General features: G+C 39.1%; 1 protein-coding gene across 2 annotated transcripts in view; it reads left to right on the plus strand.

Moving 5' to 3' along the window:
* Positions 1-5,193: 5,193 nt before the first annotated feature.
* Positions 5,194-17,521, plus strand: part of hdac11 (histone deacetylase 11) — a 28,037-nt gene continuing 15,709 nt past the window's right edge. The window contains exons 1-6 of one of the 2 annotated variants that reach the window (XM_061070270.1): positions 5,194-5,338; positions 6,818-6,877; positions 7,004-7,152; positions 8,799-8,899; positions 9,714-9,830; positions 14,904-14,946. In XM_061070270.1, coding sequence (XP_060926253.1) covers positions 6,843-6,877; positions 7,004-7,152; positions 8,799-8,899; positions 9,714-9,830; positions 14,904-14,946 — 445 coding nt within the window. In that variant the 5' untranslated portion in view covers positions 5,194-5,338; positions 6,818-6,842. The remainder of the gene's footprint in view (positions 5,339-6,817; positions 6,878-7,003; positions 7,153-8,798; positions 8,900-9,713; positions 9,831-14,903; positions 14,947-17,521) is intronic. The other variant, XM_061070271.1, reaches the window with a different exon arrangement.

Consider the following 17,521-nt stretch of genomic DNA (forward strand, 5'->3'; position numbering starts at 1 on the left):
ATTTTACCATGTGTATTAATTCTAAAACATTTACGAAGATAAATTAGGATGAAGGACAGTGGTCTATTCTTACTACATAATGAGAATTTTGTGAACTCTGGTAATTAGCCCCACCACACCTCATTGGTTTTTAGCTGTTCCCTGGCACTGAAAGAAATGAACCTTACCACGCCAGGCAGCAATATCTAATGTCTAGACCTTAATATTGGAAAACTGAATTTATTCCAAGTAGACTCTGTGGTCATTTAAAGTATCACATCTCCTCTAACAATGTAGAATGTGTTGCATAAAGCCTTAACTATGTTCCAGTGCACTTGATTGCTTTAGACGAGCACCTTAGTCTGAGAAATTATCCAAGAATCAGTGTTCAGGGAAGAGTCAGTCCCTGCATGAGATAATTGTTCCTTCAGGCTTTAGCGGTGCAGATGGAAAACAACAAATACCTCCCCGAGGACGTCTGAGAGGCAGCTTTCTTTTCTGTCTTCAAAACAGCCAGGAGAGATGCGTTTGTCCATATGGCCTCATCACAACCTCAGCACAGAAAATACAGGATTTATGAAATCAGGTGATTGATATGGAGTATGTATCACTTCAGCTGTTTCACTCATGGTCCATTTATATCGTCAGCATGAGACTTTGGCTGTAGAATCTTTATTGTTTGTGTTCTCGCTCACATTAGTGAGTTAGAATGACTGGCTGAATGAGTGGCTCTCATAAATATTTTGACAGTCGCTATGGCAACAGATGCTCAATATTGTTGGTGGGGTGTTTATTGCCCTAAGCAGAGCGTCTAATTCATGTCAGATCTGCACCTCACAATGTCAGTCTCTTCTGCCGAAGCAGAGAAGTAAGAATTCCAACTGGCAGCCCCAAAGAAATATTTATGGAGCTGGAAACAGGAAATCAATCCCGTATAGAGTCTATATAGCTTGTTGCAGCAAAGTTGGATGCAGAATAGACCATGCACTGTACTGTATATGTGAGGAACTATTTCACACACTTAAAGTTGTGTTTACATGTTTGCTTTGTCTGAGCAGTTTAATTTTTTATGTTGACCTGGTCAATTCAAGCTAAGAAAGCGTTTGGGCCACTTGGTCACATTACTTGAAGTAGGACACAGTCACACATAAGCAAATATCATGGGTGTAAATTTCGACAAAGTTAAACCCCACATGAAGCTACCTTCGTCACAGGAAGTGAGCGTTTCATTAACCTCCTAGCTTGCACTGCTACATTCATGTAAGTGTGACCGTGGCCTCAGACTGAAGCCAGACTCAACAAAAACAACACAATTCATAATATGCCAGTTCTTTAGCCTTCTTTGAAAACGAAGCCTCATTGGGACTGTGGCAACTTTCATGCAGTTTGGTTTTTTTTCATAGAGATATTTTAGATCACACAAAACAGCAAACAGTGGAAGCAGTAAAAGACATTATTAACACCACATCCATTTTGTCACCTCTGTTTCATATACCAAGAGCAGGAGAAGCCCCAAATTGGAAGCTTGTCCCCATCACTTGCTGCTGAATCTGTAAATCCTGTCGGTTCGTACCAAGCTCCTGTATCCTCTCTTTTTATTGTTGGGTGTTTTTGTAAAGATATCCCTGGATTTACCGCTGTTCCCCTGAAGCCAGTAGGCTGGCAGGGGATCTAACTCAGTGACGTTGGACGATCTGAGACGCAGCAACAGTCGACCAATCACATTGGATAATATCAAATGTTAATCAATACCTATTGGCTGTAATTTGCACTATATTGCACTATACATTGCAGACATTCACAAACGTCTGCCTCTAACAATATTTCTTGGACGACAGTGCCCTAACTGATTGTTAGATTTATCGCCACCTACTGGCCCAAAATTGTTGTTTGAGCATTAAAAGTTGATTTTGTTTTCTTGTCTGGATGGAGATATTTTGTAAAAGGAAGGTTGTGTGGAAAGAAACGTTTTATGAATAAAAGGAAAATTATCCATAAAAAATGTATCTGCAGTAATATGGACAGGGCGTCAATATAAACAATTCTATGAACAATAAACAACTCTTTAAAAAGTTACATGCAGGAGTTCTGGTTCTTCTTTCACTGACCATAGACAATTACTCTTCCACTGAAATGCTGCCCTCATTTAAACATCTGTCCCACCAGGTCCAGGGAACTGTCAATAGAAAAAGTCAGGTCCTTCATGGGAAAAATGGCGTCCTCCTACCGGTCAGGTATCTTGAAAGCTGATCTAAGCTCTCATCGGTCAGAGTTGGGCTGGGTTTGAACACAACAGCATGTCGGTAAAAACCAATTCGCACATCTGGGATTGTAAAGTTGCCCTTTTTGGACTTGAGCTGGAATTTATTGAGGGGCACGGTTTCTAACAATAGAGCTCTAGACTAAAGAGGATAATTAGAGGGTTTCCACTGGACCAGATCCAGTGTTTACCAGCGTACCTATGTAAACCTTTTGCTGTAGATTCCTTGGTGGAAGGAATTTGATGAAATAACGTTAATCTGTTCTTGTGTTTGTGTTTGATATTGTCACCGAATAAGTTTACTTTCCAGGATTGTACTTGAAATGTCTGGGACACTTGTCAAGCTAAACTACATATTCTGAAGTTACATCATTAAAAGTTTTTGGTTTGGTTAACTAGAGAGAGTGGAGTGTAAATGGCTGTTTGTATCTGTACCCAGGCCCTGCAGTGTCATGGTCATTAGTTCCAATCTCAGCTGAGGTTAGCTCCAGCCCCTCCGTGACCATTAAAGCGATAAGCTCTATAGATGATGTATGGAGTCTCATCATATTTTTCTACTGATCTCTGATATCAGGTTACTAATCCTAACCCCTATATATTATTAAAACAGACACTTAAACACGTCAGAAAACATTTTCTGTTAACACTAAAAACACTCACAGTTCCGTCTGAGTATTTTTAATCGAAACTAATACTAAGGTGTGATCGAGGACAGATGTGCTCTTGAAAACAATCACCACACCACAGCAATAATCCACATGCAGCATCCTTCAGACAAAGCATAGGGAAATGAACATTTGCTAAAAATAAACCATGAGCCACAACAAAGTCATTGAAATTCCACGGTGAAGTACAACTGACAGGAATATACAAGTTATTCTCGAGTTCTCGAGATTGCGAGGCCCAGCGGACACATTGCTCTTCTTCACTTCAGAGACAGAGCCTCTCCATTACTGTACACACACATTAACATATCATGCTATTTATAGACGTCTGCCTCTTCCTTTGCCAAAAGGCAGGATTACCGAGTCATCATATTCCGAGGAATTACAGGTAACATTTTGCCTGTCAGTGCCTGCATTGCAGTGGTGAAAGCTGTGGTGGAGGTCTCCTGTAAAGACATAGCTGCAGGAAGCTGCACATTATTGCACACACAGAACAAATAAGGTATAACTTCATTGATCCTTGCAGAAACATTGGTTGTGTTGCTGACGTAAAAGTAAAAGTAAAAGAATTATGTCTTTTGTTCCCTTGCAAAATCCTTGCTGCACATTTTGACACTAGTTACAACTGTATTGATCCAACTTGGGGAGAAGTGCTTGTGACAGCAGCCCACAAAAGATAGACACAAAAGAGACCAAATATGCATTGGTTGGAAATATCTGGGAAAAAATAAACAATTGGGAAACAAAGGGATTGGAGCTCAATGATTGCTTTTTAATGCAGATGCGAGTCCATATGTAAATGTGGTCTTTATTACAAATAGAACAATGGTCATAAAGCATTCATGTCACAGTAAAGATTCGACACTGTATGATAATTAAACACATTGTTACTTAGGTAAGCTTCCCATGCTTGCTCTCAATTGTTCTCGTCATGCCTGCATCTGTTTTGCGTGAAAGAACAGCACAAAGAGCCTAAAGTGCATGATTTGGGACACAAGAAAACAAATGCACAATATGAAATTATAGCCATTTGATACATATTTCACAGACATATCTATAAGGAGTCGTGGGAGCTACATACATTTATTCAATGACTGTGATTTGATTCATTTACATCAAATCCACATGATAGTAAACACTTCATTAAATGACCATCTACATTGAACTTACGTTATAAATGTACATGAAAATGTAATTGAAATCAGAATTTTGGGCAAAACATTTTTTTGAGAGGGCATGAAGCGAATCCTAGGAGGACACTTGCTGTAGCTGAATTCTGATTGGCCTTTGAAATGCCCCTGTGCTGTCAATAGTTTGTCTTTTTAATTAACTAGTCCGTCAATAACAATACTGACAATAAATGTGACAATATGTTAAATTGCATTTTATTTTCCTAACCTATCATAGTCTGCAATGTGCTTTAATAAAGGAAAACATTTCTAAATATATTCAATGTGGCTTCATTTAAGAAAATACTTAAACGTGCACCTTAGAGAATGAGGAATTTAGCATGGATGTTGGAAATATAATTGGCCCTTACATTTCAGTTTGTTCTGTAAAGTTAGGCAATTTTTACATGTGAATAAGTGTATCTGAGACTGTGTGTAACGTTTCATTGTTTATAATCATATCATTGCATTCAAAAAGGATATCTGTTTTTCCAAGAGAGAATGAATTACTGCTGTACAGGGTTGTGAGGATATTAAAACCTGGATCACCTACCATTCATTTTTTCTTGTATTTGTCAGTAATGTTTGTCATACTATTTAATTTAATATTCCCCCCGCTTCAACTGTTGGTAAACTGCTGCTTCTTTTTGGTTTGCTATGTTATATGTTATATGTTATATGTTATATGTTATATGTTATATGTTATGTTGTAAAGCCCTTGCCTGCCAGGTCAAAAGATCACAGGTCCCACTTACTACGTACTTACTACATATATATTCATATTTTTTTGTTTTAATTTAATATTCCCCACTCCACCCGGTAAACATCTGCTTCATTTTAATATTTTAATATGTTATACGTTATATGTTATATGTTATATGTTATATGGTATGTCAATTCTTTTTTAAAATTTTTGTAAAGCCCGTCTACTGTGTAGATGCTGCCTGCCATGTCCCAAGAATTCCACTGCTCCAAAGACGCTGTCATTGGTGCATGTGACAATAAACTTTGATTTGATTTGATTTGATAATGCATAGTGAAAGTGAAAGTAGAGCTTTTACGTCAGCAGCGTAACTGGCAGGAGCTCGCGAGAACGAGCGGACCGTCGTACGCACTCTACGTAGCGGCGGAGCAGGAAGATATAAAGACACAGACACAGAGACAGTGTCCAGAAAAGGCGCTGTCTCTCTCCAACCCCAGCTGAGCCTGAGAGGACGGACACACACTGACTGTCTCCGCTGCCTCTTTACTCCAGCAGCTGATCGGTGACTGGCACACGCAGACACACACACACGCACGTACACACAAACACACACAGGAGCAGGTGAGTCCCAGCCTCTGTTCCCTCTAACGTCTCATACAGCAGCTCTGGTTGTGCTGTCGTTTCCTTGGACGGTAAATTGCTCTCGGGTTAAATCACTGCACACAACTCACACATGTTTACCGTCCGTGCTGCTGTTGCGTCGTTGGAAATGTACATAACGTACTGCGCATGCGCGAGACACGAGCCTTTTGACTGTGGTGCCGTTCCTGTTGGGAACCATCCGTGCTCTCTCTCTCTCTCTCTCTCTCTCTCTCTCTCTCTCTCTCTCTCTCTCTCTCTCTCTCTCTCTCTCTAATGTATTATTATTATTATTAATAATAATTTTATTATTATTATTATTATCATTATTTCTAGAACATGTAGGTATTGGGTTACTTTGGAATACATTCATTATATCAGATTTTGATCATGCTATGTCGTTCTCAAAATATCACATGCATCATATGCATTACGTGTGGACAGTGCACGTCTCTCTCTCTCTCTCTCTCTCACTCTCTCTCTCTCTCTCTCTCTCTCTCTCTCTCTCTCTCTCTCTCTCTCTTAAAGCGCATCCTACCTGGTTTATCTTAAGATAATATAAGTCACTATTTTTCATGAAAAGTAACATAATTTTTCTTTATTACTGTTCATATGCAATATTTCATTTGACTTATTTCCCGAGCTTGTGTTATTTTTTCATGAATTGCATGTCGGCTATTTCAGAGTTCTGTTAACTCTATAAACACCATATTCAGACCCAAGTTCACTACTTTTTAAATATAAACTCTGTAGTCTCTCCTGAGAGAGTGATTCTGTGAATGTTGTTGCCATGATGGTGTTCTGTGTCAGTCAGACATGGTGAAATATAAATAATCAGATTATCAAAATTAACTCCCAGTACAAATTTGGTTTGTGAGCTGCCAATTGCTGAACGCTGCTGTAGTGGATCGGAGGCCGTAGAGGAATATGTGTTAAACTCGGTCCACAGCCTGAAGGCACACTCCCCTGCCCCCAATGACTCCTGCAGAGCGGTGTTTGCCCTTTTAATTAAACTTTTATTATATTGATCGTATCACATGTCCGAATCGCATCAAATGCAACACTGCACCAGAGTCTACACTGTAAATTAAACTAGGCCATTTACGATACACATATGTGAAATGGATAGGATGAACTGTTTGCAAGATATTCATTCCACATTCAGACAGATGGGAAGACGTGTAGATAAAGGAGGTAGATAGTTTTTATTGCCACTCTTGCATGTGCAGTAAAATGGACACTGCAATATCTACATACCAAACATGTAAATTATAGCATTTTGAAATGATCCATCATATCCTATTAAAATCAGTGATATTCATTGTGTTACTGTCAACATTTAAATCTGTAAATATGTGTATATTTAACTGAAATCTTATTTTGTGCTCTGTTCTTTCACTAGATGAGTGCAGCAATGCCCGAGAAACATGTCTCACAAAGAAGATAGTGAAGGGAAAAGGTGGTGAGCAGCACAAACAAACCGCATGAAAATGCCAGTGGTGCTTATTAAGCCAGTGGGGAAATCCCTTCATGTAAATGTAATGCAGCACCAATGTACTGAAAGCCTTTTCTGACACTCTCCTTTCAGCTCTCACCCCACTGGATTGTACGCCAGCATCCCCCGAACATGTCTGCCCATTGTGTACCACCCAGACTACAACATCACTTTCATGGGCCTTGAAAAGCTCCATCCATTTGATTCAGGGAAGTGGGGAAAAGTTATCCGCTTCTTGAAAGGTAAGAGAGCGGCAGATGGGGACATGTCCCCAAGCTGGTACTGCAAATGTGAAATCACTCATAGTGGAACAGAAAGGCAAAGAGAGCAGAGTTGGGGGGGTGAGGTGTAGTTGTAGAAGTGGAGAAGAAGCACACCAGAACACAGACGATTAAAGATCTGAGCAAGCAGGTTTCAAGGCCATGAATAGCAGCTGCCAAACTGGCACGACTTCATATGAAGTTGTTGTCAATCTGCACCATGGATCATCTTAGCTTTAGGAAGTGCTATACACAGCTTAATGAATTCACAAAACCTTAAGAGTGCAAATACAAAGCTTCTGCTCACAGAGGAAAGCCTTGGATTTAATAAATACACCGTGGTAATAATGTATAGAAAAAGTAGATGATGTTGCATTTCTTAGAAAGTATTACCATGGCATTTATTTTGTAATAGATTTTACTCTTCTCTCAGGGTTACATTCAAAGTCCGAGGCATAACTTTTTAAAACACAAGTCCTTAAACTGGTCTTCAAATACCTGGAGTGTAAAAAACTTTCTATCACCTTTGATAACCACCTAGCTCAGTTTGACAATGCATGTTAAAGGAAACGTTGGTAGTTTGTTTCTGAAACTTGTTATCTTATTTGTAGAAATTCTGTTAACGTTCAGATAGCCATTTCTCAATAAAGTCGAAGAAATACAACCAGTCATTTCATTCCACCGAAATGAAATGACTGTCGTACCTGTCTGTCACTAAAAGACCTCTCTGCACCTTGGCCGTGCTCTCACTTCACTTGACTGATACTTCAGCCGGAGACGTACACAGCTTAAGCAGAGATAGTCAGAAATTAGTAAGCAAGTCACAGAAAAGTGAGTGGTCTTCTAGCAGGTGTCAGGCTGTGCACATTGATGTGGCCGTAGCTGTGACGAGAGGGCTGATGGGAGGGGGTGGGATGTTTAAGTCGTATTTTTTCAAAGTGCAGCCTGCTCTTGATAGCTTTTTCCAGGATTACTAACCCTACAGCCTTGGTTTTTTCATTTCAGCTGACTTGGATTAGTTGAACTTTATTCAGTAGAAATCTAGAGCCTGTCGTACATGCTTTACGTCTTGGCCAGCAGAGTATCCATAAAATACAGCTTGTTTGAAATCTGCCAGACATCTTACTGAAAGAAAAAAAAATAACACATTCATCTCATTGTAACTTCAAATTCAAACATTTATTTTAAGATTTTATGTTGGCTTGGTATATCTCAGCTACTCTGACAACATGTACCTGGTTAGACCCTGAGCTCCTCAGATTGACCTGTTTTGAGTGCCCACCCGCCCCCTCTCTCACCGCCCATACAGGGCATATATTCTGAGCACGCACACACACACACACTATGGCGAGAAGTGACGTAGGGATTTACAATAATCCCATAGGACGCACTCTAGGGTAGCGTTTCTGACAGAGAGGAACCACAACATATCACGGGAGTTGTTTTTTTCCAGAGTTTTTGGGACGGTAGACATGCCAGATACCCAAATCAACGTGTAGAAGCACTACAAAAGTGGAATTTTCATAATATGTCCCCTTTAAGGCCTTATCAGCATCCCCCAGTCTCTGCTGAAGACCAATGTTGACCATTCATATTATTATTTTTGTTATTATTGTTGCTTGTCACAGAGGAGAAGTTCCTTACTGATGGGAACGTCGTGGAAGCCCTTGAAGCTACTGAGGAGGATCTGCTGGTGGTTCACACCAAATCGTACCTCAACAGATTAAAGGTGGTTGTGTTTCTCCTCAACTCTGCCAACCTTGAGTGCACCACTCATTATGACTGCATGAAATGTTCACTACCGCTGTTCATCCCCTCTCTTCTTTTTCTCACATCTCTCTTCTGCCTCTCACTTGCATCACTCATAGGCACCGAGGGGATAAGGAATCCATTAGGTTTTAAGTGATATGACTCTTATTAAACTAGAAGGTCCCTGTGTTCACATTTGATAATAATATTCATGCAATTCATCCAAAGACTTTGTTTCCTGGGATTTTCCCTGCTTCACTTTTAAGTCATTCCACCTGTAAGTAATGCAGGAGGTCATGAGGATTTCTCATCAGAATGTAGTGGATTATCCCAAAGAGGAATTAGTCCTTGGTCGAAACCATCTGCTTTTAATTCATCGGTTCTAGGAGCTGATTTGGATCCATGTGAATTTAGGAAGCTGCAGTACAGCTGTTTGTGAAATAGATGTAGATAGAAAATGATAGAAAATCATCAAAGATAGTATTTATCTCCCTCTTCTACAACCAGAACCTCAGTATTCTGCTGTGAATTTGCATCATTCTGTACTGTCTTGTTTCATGTGAGCAAGAGGCTCTCTCATAAACCCCCTGGCAATATTTTGCATTTCTGTAGTCAACGTCTCTACACCTTTTAAAACCCAATCCCCACCTGGGTTTGCAAGTGTTAAAAGTGTGTTTCTCTACCTCCAGTCAACCTGAGGTTCTTTTGCGGTTGTGTGGGCCTTATATGTAATAGAGTCATTGCACAGATAAACGTATTTATACAGTGTCTGATTGTGTTCTGGTTCACTACAGTGGTCAGCGGTGGTGGCAACGATCACAGAAATCCCACCTCTCATGTGTCTGCCAAATTTTCTGGTGCAGCGGAGGGTGTTGAGGCCTTTGCGGACACAGACAGGAGGGACAATAATGGTAAGTGTCCGAGGGCGTCATCCCCTTCATCTGCCTCTGATTTTCCTGTTTTACACCCTCATTTGTGAGAGGAAGAAATCAAGATTATGTGCATCACAGATCACACATGCAGCACCTAAAAAAACTATAATATCAATATTCTAATGGAACAGAAATATTTGTGTGAATTTCATAGCATATTAAAAGTCATAGTTAGAATGTGAACAAATGTATTCAATTTTACTTTGTACTCTTGGTATCAGGCCAAATTTCAACCCCCTGGATCTGAACTGTGCGGAGCAGCACTACTGCAGATCTGCATCCGTGAAGAGCATAGATCACTAAATTGGCAGTGAAGAGTTGAGATGAATAGATTTGCTCGGCTGTTGCCCTGCGTGTAGTGCCCTATCTCTCATGAATGACAGACAGATGTAGTTCATCATGTTGCTTTTATATAGCGATAACATTTTATTATAAATATGTCACAAGAGACATTCGTGTTTATTTTACCTTCAATCTTTGAATTTGATGCAGTGACATTAAAAAGGTGAAACATTTTAAATGTATGTTTGATGCAAATGCATCTCTGATAGAAAGAGGTGGACAGCACCCGATGAGCTGAAATGACCACCATCGAAATGTTGTTTCATTTAGAAAGAAATGCAACTCCCTACTTTGGTTGGAGCCTCTCAAAAACATAAAGTGGTAAGTGAAATAGCAGGAGCAGAACCATCTCAGAGTCCTGTTGAGTCTGGACAATATGTCATCATAAACCAAACCAGTAGGATGATAAAATACAAACAGATGGTTTGTGGAGTTTTTCTGCGTCCATTCATGGATAATTGTGGTAGTAATTTGTTTCAACAGTGATTGATATTTACAAAACCGAATCAGTCATTCTTGCAGTTTTCTAAATCCAAGGAAAACAGTGTGAATGCACATTTCTGCCTTTGTTTACAGACACAGTTGTGAATTCAAACAAATGTGTAGACTTTACAAGTTAACAGTTGTATTACCATTTACAAATCTGAGCTGTCCTTAGAAAAGGTGGATTATAGGCTTACAGAGTCATAGGGTGGTCCTGCCCACAGCTCTACAATGAAGTAATGGCACAAAGTACTAAGGAAGACACAAAATGTACAATTTTGACTTTGGCAGGCTACCACAGTCCAGGCAGCTAAAGGCAAACACTGTTGTCCTTTCGGTCTGTTTAATTCTTTTTGTAAGCAACACAGTGGTTAAATGGGAGAACCTAAGTGGACCATAGGTGCAAATGTGAGATTGAATGGTTGTTTGTCTGTGTATGTTGGCCCTGTGCTGGACTCGTGACCTGTCCAGGGTGTATCCCAGCTCTCGCCCAATGATGATACAAAATTGTATGTTTGGATTGAAGGAAGTCATCTTTGTGCAGCTCACTTTGTTTGCTATGAAGCATGCGGAGACACTGGGATCCATGAAAAAAGGACGACTAAGCAATAACAAACAAATGTGACGTTAATGCAATATTAGTATGGATGCATGTGCACAAAGTCAGTGTTATGTAAATTAGGCACTTTGCATGGTTTTCATAACATACACTTGACATCAGTCCAAGTTATATCACCTAACATCAGGTGTTTTCACTAAAAGAGGTGCGTTCTGGGACTGATGGTGCAGATGAAATTAGAGGTAAAATATGGAACTGTCTTACACCAAGTGCTTGTTTACGCCAGACAAAGCAGAGTGTTGAGCCATGGCCAGGGTGTGTGCATACATGCTAATAAGTCTTATAACTCATCTATCACAGAGCCCTATTGCCTTTTATACACAATCTACCCAGCTCATATCTCCTCCTCTCAGGCAGCCTCAACAAATACATCGTAGACAAGCCCACTTTTTCATGCCACTGACAAATCTTGACCTGCCTTTGAAAAGAACATCTGCCAGTGTGCATGCAACACCAGTCCTCGATTAATACATCCAGTGTGGAACCCTCCGGTGGAGGTATTGGACATGTCGCAGGTATTAATGATCTATCTGATCACACTTGTCCATCAATACTTGAAAACAGTGTAGTGGTTTGAAGGTTTTCTAACCACATTCTCAACAATGCCCCTTATTTGTGACGTGTATTAGATAAGTCATTAATGGTTTGTTAAGAGGATCAGCCAGTGGAGCGAGCGGCCATAAATAACTGCCTCTTCATGCGTAGCCATGCACACAAAGATTAAATGGATCAACATGTGTGAGTGTGTGTGTGTGTGTGTGTGTGTGTGTGTTCTATTCAGGCTTCCTGGTAAGGTCTTATTACTATCAGGGGGCTCTTATTTTTTAAATCCAGCCTCAATTCAGGCTTACTGGTTAGGTCCTATTTATTACTACCTGGGGGCTTTTATTTTGAAAATCCATCCTCATTCCTATTTCCCATTAAGCTCCTGTTAATATATCAGGGCTTTTATTTGTGAGTGTGTGTGTGTGTGTGTGTGTGTGTGTGTGTGTGTGTGTGTGTGTGTTTGTGTATGTGATCTAAAATAGTTATGACCATAGCTGGATTTAAATGGAAGTACATTTTCTGGTTTGGCTGACAACATTTAATCTTTAGTACAGTAGTAAACCTTGAAAAACTATGGGTCAATAAAACAAATAGTGGGAGATCAGGTAAAACGTGAACAGAATGTAGTAGCTAGGCATGTCAGGATGTTAGGAGAGAAGGTATTGGGGCGATTTTGATGTTAATACTGTGATGGAGAAATATTGATTAACCAGGAGGACTATGTGTTCATTTTTAGAAATATTTCAGTTTAATTTGACGTTTCTTCATTCATGTGGATTTGTCTGAGACATAACCATGAGGTCTTCTGGGGTGTATGATATGTGTAGGTTGATGTTGCCTCATGGCAGTAGTACCAGAAGCCTTGAAAGTTGATACAAGACCCAAGAAGGTAAATGCTATTAAGAAAATGTGTTATGGTGTGGGAACAGTGCACTGACTAATAATAATATTAATAATAATAAATGTATTTATATAGCACCTTTCAATAAAATCAAAGAGATGTAATAAGAGATCAATAAGAACATTTTAGCAATAAAACAAAGACTTTTAATGTAAGAATAAAAATAAAACTTGTTTGTTAAACCTATCAACAGAAGAAGCCTGTCTGATATGTGGTTCCGAATCTTTGGTGCATAGCAAGAGAAAACTGCCCATAGTTGTTTTTGTGGATATTCAGCTAGCCCATGGTAGAAGACCTGTTGGAAGGGTTTGGAACATATTCCGATAAACAGTCAGAAATGTTTGAGGGTGCTGTACCATTAAGAGACTTAAAAACAAATAAAATAATTTCAAAATCATTCCTCAGTGATACTGGAAGCCAGTGTAAAGACGCCTAAACTGAATCAATGTGATATCTTTTCCTATTTCTTGTTAAAACCCTGGCTACTGAATTTTGTACGTTGTAGTCGATCAATGGATTCTTTCGGTAATCCTGAATTTAGTGCATTACAGTGTTTCAGGCGAGAAGGTACAAAAGCATGAGTCAACTTCTTGGCATCTTCCAGAGTGAGGTACAGTTTTACTCTTGCAAGGTTTCTTAAATGATCAAAGGCAATCTTTGTGACATTGTTAATGTGTGAATTAAAATCTAGTTCTGAGTCAAGTGTAACACCCAGGTTCTTTACTTTGGATATGTTGTGATGCGCCAGACTTCCTCACTCACTCGAAGGTCATTTTCTCACCAGTGCTGTCTTACGTTGCATTATTCTCACCAGTGCTGTTTCTGTCCTTTGTCCCTTTCTAGAACCAGACTGAAATCAGACGTGTATATGATTCATAAGTAGGAATTCATCCAGCTGTTTAGATATTGCCTTTTCTAGAATGTTTGCTTAAGAAAAGCAGGTTGGAAACGGTTCTGTAGTTATTTATCATAGAAGAATCTGGGCTTTACCAGAGCTGTTTTAAGTGCATCTGGAAAGATATACATGTTTCCAGTGAGCAATTTAAAATGTCTCCAAGATAGAGAATAAAACTGTCCAAAACCTCTTTAAAAAATCTAGCCAGGATTGCATCCAGTGAGCATGTGGAAGACTTCAGTTGTGCAATAATTTTATGAAGCGCCGATTATTGATTTTTCTAACAGAATTTAGAGTTGTCTGCGAAGAGGTTGAGTTATTTGACGTATCTATGGTGTTTACAATACTGGCACAGATATTTATGATCTTGTTTTCAAAAAATTCTGCAAACTCTTCACATTTTGATTGTGAGGAAGGTATAATGTATTTTCTGAGAGCTGTGACTGATTTAAAAGGTGATTGTTGTTGAAAATAAAAACCTAGGATTGTTTCTATTTTCATTTATTACTTATAGGCCTGTCTCTCAAAGTGCACAGCTTTATTGTAGTTGAGGAGGGATCTGGTGAAAATCTCTCTGTGGTTAGTCAATTTCTTTTTCTCCACATTCTTTCAGCTCTACAGGAAATTCCCTCTTGAGCAGATGTATTCTGTCCTTTTTCACTGCCATTAGTTTAGTCTGTGATTCTTTTTTGATTTATCAGGTTCCACACTGCCAAGATCTGATCTTAATTTTGAGTTAAAATCATTTACTTTTTAATTTATAGATTTAGAATCCCTGGGGCATTTCCTGGACAACTTGCTATCAGTGAAGAAAAAAGTAATTTTATGGTTTAAAAAAAAAAGAGTCTGATACACATCTACTGTAAGAGCTTGTTGTAGGCCGCTGCCATTGTCAATAGTTGATCGCATCGTCCATCCGCCTAATGCTAAATTCAGTTTCATATAGTTTTTTCTTGCTACTGCTATGTATGTGCCCTACATAGCTAGATGTCATATTTCTAAATTGGACAAACAGAACCTTGTTAACCACATACAGTATTTAAATTGTGTATGTTTTGAATGCATTGCCTTGGGACATATTTTTAATTTCATAAAGATGTTTATTTTGATAAACATGAATCACTTCATGGTCACAGAGAAAATACTCCTGATTTTTGTTTATGCATTTTTTATTTAATTTATTGAAATGCTGCATCTCAGGGCCATATTTATGCATCTCTCTATGTTGCTATTAAATGTTGAACTAAAATTCAGTTTTTTCCATAGGCGGGGAAATTGGCTGTTGACCGAGGGTGGGCCATAAATGTTGGTAAGTTTTAGAATAAAAAGAAAATCAGTCCATCTGTACTCAGCTGGTAATGATGATGGGAGAGTATGTAACCTGTTACTGTCCGTGTCTCCCCCTTTTTATTAAAGCCTTTAGTCTATGGTCCAGCCATGTCTGCAACACAATACATTATTATACACAATACACCTTCGAAGAAATTACATTGCTGCCTGTGTTATATTTGCCTGGAAAGGTTTCCTTTCAAAAGTATGTTGCTCCTAATCATGGATTTCTGGTAGGATTTTGAGGTACATGGTTTGGTATACAAAACACAGCCGTATTTGTCTCTTCTGGGAGCTCTTGGACCCTTGAGTCAGGGACAAACTGCTTTTTCCTTATTTTCCGCCACCTTTAGCTTGGCAATTTCATCCCGAGTGTCTTTGTCTTCCGTCAATGTGAGAAGACAGCAAATCTTTTCCTCTCTCAGGAGATTTCTGTAGGTTTTGAATTGGTTCCACCATTAGCTATTGTACTAACCCTAACTCTAACCCAACAACGTCCTGATTTTTGATCAGCCTTTCTGCATGAAATACGATCTCATGCATCAGTTTTTTGAAAGAGTACTTATTTTTTTCAGATGAAGAATGTAGTGAAGCATATTTCTCATTAAGTTATGTTGTGTCATGGTTGCTTCTATTAGGGCTCTCTGTTGAAGTGTGTTCCCCTCTCCTGGTGTGCTCCAGAGTCGGGTCCACCTCCTCTAGCTGTACTTGAAGAAATTCAGTTTCTTTGTTATTATTCCTTCAGCTATAGTTAGCAAGCTCTCAGGCCTTTTTTCTGGTTTGCCTCAAACCTCTGCTTCTCAGGTCTATTTTTTGTCTCCTTTGTATTTGTTGAGAAATTCAAATTGATCACATAACACTGCTGAAAAGGTGATATTTTCAAAAGGTCTGCACCTATGTTTACTTTTGATATGCCTCTGCAGAAGAGGATAAAAAACATTTCAAATTTGAAATACAGAACAGATCTTTATATCTTACTACATCTTTATGTGACAGCTGTTTCTTATGAATGGGATCTCACATGAACAGCTTGAAAGAATTTCTTTGAATGCGGCACACACATTCACTTGGACTCAAGGATAAACTGTTGAGTTTTGATCGCCAAGGTCACTGGGACTTCACATCTTTTCTATTATTTTTTACTCAATATGCACTAAGAGGAGGATCACTTGGACGGAATCTCATCTAAATCTGCCACATATCATGAATGTCTAATGGATAAAATCATGAAGTGGTGGCATTTTAAATCCAAATGGCAAAGGTCAGCTTAAATGTTGGAATTCTCCCCCTTTCCCGACACAAGATATCTGGACCTCAGCCAGCACAGAGTGACCATTTTGTATTTGATCACTTCTCTTACCACGTTCTATCGTGATCACTCAGTTTGTCCGGGCAGCTTTAGAAAGAGCCCTTGTTCCAAACTTTATAGGGGCCCTTATCCTCCTGGGAACCTTTCAATACAGCAGAAATCCGTTTGGAGCCTTCCCTAGATCTGTGCATCAACACAAACCTGTCTCTGAGCTCTGCAGGCAGCACCTTTTCCCTGAAAAATAGTTTTTACTCTGATATGCATTGCCTCCTCATATGGGTGGTGCCTACAAGTCATATCCAATCAATTGAATTTACCACCGGTGGATTCCAGTCAAAGTGTACAAACCTCTCAAATATGATCAAAATTGGAGGCACCTGTAGTTAGGTTCTAAATGTCAATGTGATATATAATTTTTTTCTTTAAAGTAAATTTTGCGTGTGAACTGATCAGGGATGAAGTACACGTGAATGATTTAAGCATAAGGCTGCTACACTCAGAGCTGTGGAATACCTGTAATGTGAATCCTCCATCGATCACGCATCCAAAGCTGCTGTAACACTCATGAGGGCTGCCATGATATGATCAAACCTATTATATGTGAGTCTTGACAGTTGGTGCCGTTTGAGTTAACCTACTCATAAAGAAGTGACAGAACTTTGATTGACCGAGACTGGGATTCACCAGCTATTAATTATACATGCATCAGCCAGTTTGTCTGTGAAGCCCTTTCTAACTTCTCAGTTATACCGGCTACTTTCAAGCTGGTGAATTTCTAAATCAAGGTGCACCATTAAAACATGTGGAATGTCTTAGCGAGTTAATATTTCAGTAATGTGTAAATCAGTTTCTAGCAAACCTCTGTAGAGCTTCCGAATCAAGGGAAAGAGCTTGTGAACCTGGTTCATGGGATTCACACCTATTCCACGTGATTATGTATAGGCTCCTAAGACACTTTGTAAACTTACATATTCTTCAAGTATGCATTGATATTTTCTGTGGAACAGGGTCTTCATCTCACCTCTACAGAGTGCTAGTTTTCCCTCAACAGAATATTTATAGCTGAATCGTGTTTCAGACATGAGTGGCTATTGTTAGAAAAACACAAAAATACACAGAAATTTGGTATATTTATAGATATTCTGAATTTGAGTTCTTTTCAGTTTATATTTTCATGTAAATGTAACAGTCACCAGATAAACATCTCACTCTCAAAGCAAGAATGCATAAATCTGAGGTTCTAATA

The sequence above is a fragment of the Limanda limanda genome, chromosome 4 (assembly GCF_963576545.1).
Source record: "Limanda limanda chromosome 4, fLimLim1.1, whole genome shotgun sequence".
Taxonomy (NCBI): Eukaryota; Metazoa; Chordata; class Actinopteri; order Pleuronectiformes; family Pleuronectidae; genus Limanda; species Limanda limanda.